Consider the following 11,098-nt stretch of genomic DNA (forward strand, 5'->3'; position numbering starts at 1 on the left):
GGAGAGGCTGTCAAATGGGAGCCAAACAGCTCTTACCTAGGTGTAATCCTAGATAGCAAACTAAGCTGGAGAAACCACATTGAGAAGATTCAACAGAAGGCAACAACCAAGCTGGCAGCACTGTACCCTCTGCTGAAGACAAGGACCATGCCCATCAAGAGCAAAGTCAATGTGATCAAGGCGATCATTAGACCCACAATGACATACGCCTCCCCGGTGTGGAGTGGTTGCCACCAACATCAAAGATCATCTCTCCAAAAATTACAGAACAAGGCGCTGCGGATTGCGTCCAACGCTCCACTTCCTACAAGAATAGCAGACCTTCATAGGGAACTGGGTATCGAGATGTTAGATGAACATCTAAAGAAGCTCAACAAGAAATTCTACAAGGAACTGGACCAGAACTCAAACCCGCTGATCAAGAAGCTTGCTGCGATCTCTGCAAACCCATTTGACCGCTACCCACGACCCATCACAGCGCTGAACCTGTGAAACCAACTCAACTGTGGCAAGTAACACAGATCAAGAAGCTTCCTAAAGAGTGCGACAATACACTCAACAAGAGAACTTGGAGTAATGAGGCCCAAGCCTCGGTATCCAATATCACCACTGACAGATTTAATCTGTCAGTCAGAACAGAACGGTCAGTGATTTTTTAGTCAGAGTTAGATTAGGATCGGAGAGGATCACTGTCACAGCAAAGGATGGCCCGGACCAAGCAGACCGCCCGGAAATCCACCGGAGGGAAGGCTCCCCGTAAGCAGCTAGCGACCAAGGCTGCCAGAAAGAGCGCTCCGGCCACCGGCGGAGTGAAGAAGCCTCACCGCTACCGGCCCGGTACTGTGGCTCTCCGGGAGATCCGCCGCTACCAGAAGTCCACCGAGCTGCTTATCCGCAAGCTGCCCTTCCAGCGCCTGGTCCGGGAGATCGCCCAGGACTTCAAGACTGATCTACGCTTTCAGAGCTCGGCCGTCATGGCTCTGCAGGAGGCCAGCGAGGCTTATCTGGTGGGGCTCTTCGAGGACACCAACCTATGCGCTATCCACGCCAAGAGAGTCACCATCATGCCCAAGGACATCCAGCTGGCCCGCAGGATCAGAGGGGAGAGCGCTTAGGCTAACTGCACCCACTTCATTTACACCCAGAACACAAAGGCTCTTTTCAGAGCCACCAAATTATCAATCAAATTGGCTAGTAGATCAATATTAACAGATACGTATAGTGATCTCCATATAGAGAATTATAAAGGAGACGTATCCACATCCCTTTTAGGCGTCACAATATAGATAAAGGCATATTCGGTATTTGCATATAAGTTTAAGATGTCTTATACACATACAATCATTTTTGTACGCTATATATAGGCACACGTAACTAAAAAGAAACCTGGCTAGTCTGATTTAATATGTTGTACATAGAAAGTGTAGTAATTCTCCCCCTCCTACGTCACTTTCATGTGCCTCCGGAGATCAAACTGAAGTTTTATGGGAACTTGTGTGCTTGATACTTGATAGGTTCCTGTCTGTTTGCTCATTGTTTAGCACCCACTGTACCCTAACTACATAATTATCTATTATTGTTACCTCCACAATGTACTGATCTTTTAATGTAAAGCAATAGGGGAGCCCCTGCTTTTGCCACTGAGAAGTAAATGGTGAACGGTGCGTTGGGTATATGCACAGAAGGTGGGGTAGAGATAGAACCCAAATATAGCACCCAAGTTCACACTCTGGTGATGAATGAATGGTTTAAAACATAACTTTATTAACTGCAACAAGTATGTAAAATATTGGGTATTAAAAACAACGACCTGAAGGTGTTCTGACCTTCAATACTGGAACCGTATAGGTTCAGGGTCTAGAGTAGTAGTGTGTTCTAAGATTCAAGTAACATACTAAACAACAGTCCTTATAAGGATCTGAGGTAAGGAACACATCTTACAGGGTGTGCTCTTAGGTAAGTACTGATAGCTGCAAATCACTAGTCAAACCATATGACTAATCAGTCATATTTACTGATCCAGAACACTGAACAGTGTTCAGACCTTAGGATCCTAGCGTTTAATACTCGTATTAAAACCCATCACTTTAATTTTGGTTATTAAAGAGTTGATTTTGTATCTATTTCATTTCACATCCAGTTGGTGTCCGAGTGTCCATACTAGGTTTATTTTCTTTGCCTGTTCTCCGGTGTAAAACAAACCATTGCATGTGATAAGATGGAGACACATTCTAAGTTACACATTATGTGCAGAGCTCTCTTTGTGGGGTTGTGGTGGCTCTTAAAAGAGCCTTTGTGTTTGTAAGAGGCTGAAGTTCTCGGTCTCACTTCTTAGAAGCTGCTGCCCTCTTGGGCTTTGCTGCCTTGGCCTTAGCTGGACTCTTAGCAGCTTTGGGCTTTGCAACCTTTTTAGCCGCCGGGCTTTTCACAGCCTTCTTGGGCTTGGCAACTTTAGACTTCTTCGGACTTTTTGCTGCCTTCTTGGCGGCCGCAGGTTTCTTCACCTTTTTCGTCCTTTTCTTCACTCCCGCAGGAGCCTTTTTGGGCTTCTTGGGGGACTTGGCGGGTTGTTTCCTTGCCGCTGGCTTCTTGGCGGGTTGTTTCCTTGCCGCTGGCTTCTTGGGTTTCCCCGCCTCCTGTTTCCTGGCCGCCTTCTCCTTGCTCTCCAGCTGCTTCTTATTCAGCTTGAACGATCCGGAGGCTCCGCTCCCTTTCAGCTGGATCAGGGTTTCCTTGCTCACCAAGCCCTTAAGAGCCAGCTTCAGGCGGCTGTTATTCTTCTCCACATCGTAGCCTCCTGCAGCCAGAGCCTTCTTCAGAGCGGACAGGGAGACCCCGCTGCGCTCTTTAGATGCGGACACAGCTCTCACTAGAAGATCGGACACGCTGGGACCGGACTTTGCTGGGCGGCTTTTCGAGGCTCCCGCCGCTTTCTTCGGCTGCATCTTCTTGGCGGAGCTTTCAGCTGGAGGAGGAGGAGGCGCAGGAGCGGTCTCGGCCATTTCAGCTGCAGCAGGTAAAATCCAGGAACACAGAGACAGAAAGTTATACTGGGGCGGGGAGCTGCCGGGAGTTATATACAGAGCCTGCTGCTCTTTGATTGGTTAGTGGTCGGAGTGAGCTTCTCTCTCATTGGTTATAATCAATGAGCCCCGCCCCTGTCTCTCATCCTCCTGTATCACAAACACTGCTCTGACTTTGTGTTTCTGAGGCTGCAAGAAAAGGGCATTTTATCCTCTAATTATTACTACAATTCCCCTTCTTGCATTTCATTTATAAGGAATTAAATTCTCTTCACTGTTGTATCATTTTGTTGTTGGAAAAGTACAAACACAATTAGGAATAATGGGTGAAAGTTCGGCTCTGTATCATGGGATTTGCCAGATTGTCTTCATATCTGTCTATTTCTGTCACTTTTACTTTGCTCAGACTACATGTGCCACCTCCATCCTCATACAGTGACACAAAGAACATATTATTGTACAGTATCAGTTTCAAATAAAGTGCATACCAATATATAAAGATGGTCTGGGGATTCACTATATATGTACAAGTAGCACAGAAGTCTGCATTGCTGTCATGTTGTTCCATTACCCCCGTACTGAGCTCTGTATTATTTGTCAGATATGAATATTTGTTATTGAATGGGAGATTCAAAAACCCTGTATTACACCTGTTCTGCAAATGATTAGTTTAGAATTCTATGTATGTAACATGTTTTCTAAGAAGAAAAATCATTGTAACATACACATCATATGAATTACTGTACATATTTTAATAATGTAACAATAAAAGAACTATTTTGTTTAAGCTTTATAACAGAATTGTGATGTGTTATAAAGTTGTATTTCAGTTATCAAATAATATGTATATATTAATGGATGAATAGGTCATTAGTCACCCTGTGGGTTGTTCTGTAACCATGTACTGTAATGTTCCTATTAGCACTCTTTATAGGAACTGCAATGTTTTGTGACCATAATCGTTAACCAAATTGTGTGAAGTGAAGTTTCCTTTTAACAGGAGATTGCTATCCTGCCCATGATATGTTTTTAATTCCTGCACAACACATCCAGCAATTTGCTGCCACATTACTGCAGGTTGTGTAGACCTTTCTCTTCATATGCATAGCAATGTGCTGCTACCTACTTCAAGATGTGCAAGACCCTTTCACACACTTATAAATTGATACACCTTCCATGTTTGTTAGATTATACATATGAATAATTGTTTTAGTAAACACTCTGGAAGCCACTGCCTGGGTCACAGTAACCTTTGTATTTTTCTGGTTTGTTCTCTTTGGTTAAAATTGTATGTTTTTTTTACAAAACCTGTGTAGCACTTTCTCCCTCTCCGGTTTGACGACGGTGGCGCCAATGATGAGAGGCTGCGGTAGTTTTTCTGTCCCTCACTGACAAGATCAGGTTGTATAGCTTCATTCTCCTGGCTAAATTGTACTGTGCCGTCATCCAATACTGAGCACTAGTGATCGCGATGTTGCCTTTATGCGTGAATATGAGGAGATCATTTGTAGGATTCACTCTGCTCAGGCTAGATTAACAGCTGTTCCAGACAGTCACGCTGCAACATCTACCTATATGTGCTAAGTATTGATACTCAATCTGTGATAAATATTGACATGGGAATTTTTGAATGCTATGTAACGAATCTGTGTGCTATATTGCTTGGAATACTGAAGTGTGCAATTCAGATCTATTACCACTTGGTGATATTATACACAAGGAGTTAATTGCAGAAACTATTCTGCTCTGGTGATACATACAGCCGTCTCAGCTGGTCAGGTTGTCAGGCTAGTTAACATTTGCTGGATATTAGCATGCATTAGAAGCTTCGTTTCATGCTCAATACAATGTTACTCAATTGTGTGTGCTTGGGCTACTCCATGTAACGTTTTGATCATTGAAGTTTGTTATTTAGACTTTAGGACACATGATGCTATTTTGTATCTATGCTATGCAGACTATATTTAGTCTTGTGGTCGTTATTCTACACTCCACACTTATTAATATTGTGATGAAGAGCATATTTATGTCCTTACTGGCACTATATATAAGCAGGTGGTTGCAATAATATACTATGGGCTAGCCATTTATACATAGAGAGATACAGCTGCAGTTTATTGTATTATCGTGACCTATTACACCTCTAAATATTAAAGCATGTATGCAAATGTAGATGGTTAATTCACCATCTGTTAATTTATAACAGGATATTTTAGTTCTGATGTCTGACTTCATCCTTAGATGGTTATTATGCTATTGCACCTTTCTATATAAGCTATAAGTGGAATACAAGATTAAAGACTTAGACCTCTATGGACATTAAATATCTATGAGGAGTTACATGATGTGACGATACTACATCAGTTTAGAGGTCTCGCTGGCACCCGATGATGCGTAACCGCGCATCGGTGATGCGCGGCAAGCTGAGGGAGTGCGGCTCGCAAGCCGGGACATTTCCCGGCTTGCGGAATGAGCCGCACTCGGATAAACTGTGTCGGCAGTGTACATGGATATCTATTTTTTACTAATAAAAATATTCCACCTATTAGTGTATTATTGTGGACAGAAACTACACAATTAATCCATGGTATTTGGATACCTACACATGTTACTTGATATATGCAGCCTCTCATTGGTGAATTTTACTGCACTGTAAATAAAATCACGAATCGTCGACGTCAAATGTTTAATAAAACTGTATTTTTTTTCCAGGTATTAGTGCTACATAAGAGGATATTTATATCATAACTTTGTTCTCTTAATCTGGATATTAGAATCTGTAGGATCATTTGAGATCTTTATATCCAAATAGTTACTTTGAGTGCAAGTGGTAGGGACACTTATTTGGGGGTCTTTCTCTTCTCCATCAAAAGTTTGAATATTTCGAAGGAGACAGCAAGGAAACAGCTACAGGACTTTAAGCAGAAACGTTTCTAAGTCCCACTTTCAGTTACATTTCCAGTGGATAGCGTCTGAAGTCTGGAACCAGATATTTTCTAAGTGAGACTTTCAGCACCATTTGGAGTGGAAAGTGTGGAGCTGCTGGAGGCTCATTCCGATTTGAGTTTCAGGACTTTCCTGGACTTTTCAGGCTAAGGGCCTCATGCAGAGAGCATTGAATTTTCAAATTGGCGAATTTCATAAAAAGTAGCTTTTTTGGAGAGTTTTATTCTCCATATGCAGAAATGTTCGAATTCTGCTATGTTTAACATGGATGCTTGTGGCGAGTTTAAATGGGAAAGATGCGCGCTTCAGAAATGTGTAAACAAAAAATCGCGCATTTTTTGTCCCCTTTACTATAGGCGGCGAGCGCCATCTTCTTGCCAACTTTTCCTGGCGCGGCAAAAATGAGAAAATCGCGCCATTTTCTTGGCGCGAACAGCCGCTACATGCCGTTCGTACCTCTCTGCATTCGGAGAATTTTAAAACTGGCGAGATGAAGGTTCTCGCCAGCCGCGCGGCGAGATTTTGAAATAGGAAAAAAAAAATGGCGCGTTTTCCGTAACTCGCCATTTTCTGCAGTTTTCTGCGCGAAATTCTACAAAAAATGGCGAGATTTGAAATAACGATGCTCTCTGCATGAGGCCCTAAGTCCCGGTCAACCAACGTACTATTTAAAGACTTTGTTTCAATCAGGAAAGTTAGTTTTTCAACCCCAAACCCTAGTAAGTGTATTTTCTTCTGTCTATGGTAATCCATGGTGTGTTTGCTATCTCTACGGAATACATAAACATTTATTTTTATTTATTGGCTGTGACGGGAGCTTTGTGACAGGCTATACTAATACACCAATAAAATCTAGCATTGCGTGATATAATCACCACCATCCGGTTAGTGTCTGCAGCGTCTTGGGGCAGTCCCTGTCTTGCAGTATCAGGATCGTAACACATATGACGATTAGTAACACATATGGCTCTGTGATAATTGGATTTTGTATTGGCATAATTGTTTAATACTAAATGAATATAGGGGGGATCTCTATTTGGTTCTTTTATGACCCATAGACCTCTAGATAATGTATTAATTGATAATGAATTGTCAGTCTTCAATTTTACCATTGTTTCTATGATGAACTTATTTAGTATTGGTTTTATCATTACAATACATGAGAGGTAGTTCCCCTTGGATTCATTTATAGCGAATTATCTGATTGATGTTATATACTTTGTACACTCTATCTCCTTATTTCCAGCAAGTTTTAACATTATTTCCAGCAAGTTTTAACATGTAATTTTGGCATTTGCACACATGTATTAGCACCAAGTACCTTCAGCCGAGAGGGGGGACGTTCCAAGTAATTAATATGATTAGGTTGTGTATTTAAATACCGGACCTTCCCCTTCTCCACACTTCCCTTTGAAAAAGTTACCCGAGAGTGACGAAACGCGTCAGGGAGCGTCATCACGTCAGACGCATTGACACTGACATCATCACCGAGCGCTGGAACGGACTGATCCATGCGCGACTGCTGCAGAAGCCTGTATTACACGGAGCCATCTTCCAGGACTCTAATACAGTTGTATTGAATACCATCTGCCCTGGATATCTGTTGGGACTACGATCCTGATACTGCAAGACTGGGACTGCCCCAAGACGCTGCAGACACTAACCGGATGGTGGTGATTATATCACGCAATGCTAGATTTTATTGTACCTTTGTGAGTGCATTTTTTATCCCCCCTTCCCCCTCCCCTCATTAAATTTACTATTTTACGATATGGGCGTGCGCTCTCTCTTCCCTTTTTTCCTCTAGATTCACTGTGGACGTGGTTTGTCCACACTGAGAGCTGCAGGAGACCCTCTATACCAGAACCCACATCAATATTGGACTTATCTTTGAGGACTGGTTTTTACACTCTTTTTCATTTTTTGATATATATATATATTGTATTTCAAACATTTTATTTTTATGGTTTACAGTTTTAATATTGATTTGTGATACTAATTATTTTCTTATCACCATTAATAGTTTACACCGTTTATATATACTTTTATTTTATTTTAGATAGTTCTTTCACTTCACTGATTAACCATAATAGAGGCGCTGCTTTTTCCTTTTTCTGCCTGATATATATATATATATATATATATATATATAGCAACTGTAAATATTACTGTATGTTCATTTGCATGTCTTAGACAGGTCTGCAACCCTGTCTTTCCCCATTATCGCCCAGCATACAGCACTTCCACTGCAGCAAGGGATTCTGGGAAATGGCATGCAAATGAGCACTCAGTGCCACCTTTTGTCTCAAGCTCGTATTACACAAGCAAATCCTCAAGCCAATGCATGCTGTTTTGAACACAGCTTTTAGACAGAGGCTGGGTTGAGATGCAAAGCCATTGAACCCAGACATGCAAATGAACATACAGTAATATTTACAGTTGCTTTATGCTTTACTGTGGAGGGTTTTTGTCACTTTTTTTACCCACCATAATATATATATATATATATATATATATATATATATATATATATATATATATATATATATATATATATATATATATATATATATATATACATACATATACATATACATATACATATATATATATATATATATATATATATATATATATATATATATATATATATATATATGGAACACACAATAGATGCCGCAATCAAATCACCCTTGTGTGATTAAATAATCAGTTAACCAGAGGTCAAGGTAAAAGGTAACCCTCTGGTGGTGCTACCGACCCAAAGGAATAATATGACTAAAAAGGAGGGAGAGTAGGGTCAAAAAGGTGCACTCAAATGCTGAATTATGAAAAATAGAAATGGACTTTATTAACAAAGAGTATAAAAAACACAAAAGACAGACCCACACAAATCACATGTCAGATCGCTATGCGACACAACGTAAAAACATCAAAGAGGTACAATTGGTCTGATAAGAGCCAAAGCAGGGTAACAATATATCATTACAAATATAACATAACAGAACTAGGGGAAAAATATTTCTCCCCAAGTAATGTTTACTGAGATCGGCCGATCCAGAACAAGAGTAGCAATGAATATAAATGGTAAGTAGATACAGACCACAAGAAAAAGATTGTATATATATTGTAGTAAATATACATAAACCTCTTAATGATGATGAGAGATAGTTAGGCACATAGCTAGAAATACATAAAGTTGTGACCCTTAAATGTGCTGTAAATCAGCTGAATAAAGTGATGCCCAAATTGAGCTGCACATGTAAGATAAGTAGCAGCAGTGGTAGATCTAAAAAGTGCACTGGTAGCGCTCATATAAAGTCCCCTGAGATACAGAGCTCAAAAATAATGAGCAGTGGTGGTGTGTGAATAACACAGGGACATAGAGCACTGCTGTGTGTGGTGTGCACAAAGCACTGAGGAAATCCAGTGATAAATACCAGCATTACTCAGTCAGGCAGCAGGAGAATCAGATGATAAAGACCAAAGTCTTGCAGTGGGACATCAGCAGAAAAATGGAGGAAAGTCTCACGCAGTATGGTAAGGCACACGGGTCACAGGATGGAGGGGTGCTGTCACAGCTCTGCTCCTACGGCCGTTTCGCCAAAAAGGCTTCTTATAATAAACTGAAACTGTTGTTTTTGCGTCCCTGTAAACAATTTGATTGTTCCGTCGGTCCGCCCGCCCTCTCACGGCTCTCATTGGCCTGTGTGTCTCGCCCCCCCCGCCCACACTGTCGAAAGCTTCCTCCGGCTTCTCCCAGTCCGCCTCTCCCCCCACCCGTGACTCCCACCCACACTGCCGAAAGCTTCCTCTGCCACTTCCCGTTCCACAATGTGTCTCGCCCTCCCCCCCGTGCCTCCCACCCACCCTGCCGCCTTCTGAACCTTCCTCCAACGCCTCCTGAATGGTTCTGCTACCTGCATGGCTCTGCTGCCGCCTGAGGTATGCGGGGGGGAGGGGGACATGCGGGGGGAGACATGCAGGGGGAAGGGAGACATGCAGGGGGAGACATGCAGGGGGGGAGAGATGTGAGATGCCACTAACTAACCCACCCACCCAGTCACTTACCCAGTCACTTACCCAGTCAATCACCCACCCACTCACCGAGTCAGTCAGTCATTACTCACCCACCCACCCAGTCACTAACCAACCCAGTCACTCACCAAGCCACACAGTCACTCACCCACCCACCCACTCAGTCACCCACCCAGTCAATCATTCAGTTACCCACACCCACCTAGTCATTCAGTCACCCACCCAGACACTCACCCAGTAACTCACTCATTCACCCACCCAGTCAGTCATTCAGTCACCCACACAGTCAGTCACATCACTGATGTGAAGGTGGGGGGACGGAGGTGTGAACGGGGGACGGGAGGTGTCAATGGGGTGGGGGCGGGAGCGGAGATAGGGGTGAGCGGAGAGGGGGAGCGGGAAAATTCAATCCCCGGCAACGCCGGGAATATCAGCTAGTGTGTATATATACTACCCGGATGATCTGCTTGGACCTCTGCCAGTGACGGTGTGATATATATCACTACATGCTCTTAATTCTATGACCTTTATGAGTGAGCCTATTCCCCATTATTTTAAATATTAAATGTGAGACAATATCACGCTATGGGCCATGCATGATAGTGATATATATCACCCCGTCACTGGCAGAGGTCCAAGTAGATCATCCGGGTAGTCAGCGGTATAGATACCATATCTGCCTCACTCTTTCCTGGGCTGCATCGATGGAGAGCCTCCCTGTTAGGTGATTGTCCCAGAGACAGGCAGGAAACCAAGTGCTCCCCGCACCGACAGCCAGAGACAGCGGGGGTCCGGACCGGCCAGCTTCCGGTCCACCAGTGATGACGTAGTGTCGCTGTGTCGTCCTAACGCGTTTCGTCTCTGCGTAAGACTTTTTCAAAGGCTAATGATGAGTGATGCACTAGTTTGCAATATATAGCAATTAATCCAGCATTAATCAACACTGGTCACAGGTGACTTTTTAATAAGAAATTAGCATGAATGAAGTTCATAAAAATATATGTCTAGGTATAATGAGAATCTATATAATCCTATGTATGCTAATATATATTGCACAGATATTGCATCTGCTATCAGTTAATGAGTGTTGC

The 11,098-nt window shown here is 42.6% G+C and overlaps 2 protein-coding genes across 2 annotated transcripts; one reads left to right on the plus strand and one right to left on the minus strand.

Moving 5' to 3' along the window:
* Nucleotides 1–674: 674 nt before the first annotated feature.
* On the plus strand, nt 675–1,115 carry LOC142469231 (histone H3-like). The gene has a single exon (XM_075576187.1). It carries the CDS (start codon nt 705–707, stop codon nt 1,113–1,115), a length of 411 nt encoding a protein of 136 aa, XP_075432302.1. The 5' UTR covers nt 675–704.
* Nucleotides 1,116–2,146: 1,031 nt separating this feature from the next.
* LOC142469303 (histone H1-like) lies at nt 2,147–3,029 on the minus strand. The gene has a single exon (XM_075576234.1). It carries the CDS (start codon nt 3,000–3,002, stop codon nt 2,325–2,327), a length of 678 nt encoding a protein of 225 aa, XP_075432349.1. The 5' UTR covers nt 3,003–3,029; the 3' UTR covers nt 2,147–2,324.
* Between the last annotated feature and the right edge of the window lie 8,069 nt (nt 3,030–11,098).

This window comes from Ascaphus truei, chromosome 18 (genome assembly GCF_040206685.1).
Source record: "Ascaphus truei isolate aAscTru1 chromosome 18, aAscTru1.hap1, whole genome shotgun sequence".
NCBI classification, from domain to species: Eukaryota; Metazoa; Chordata; class Amphibia; order Anura; family Ascaphidae; genus Ascaphus; species Ascaphus truei.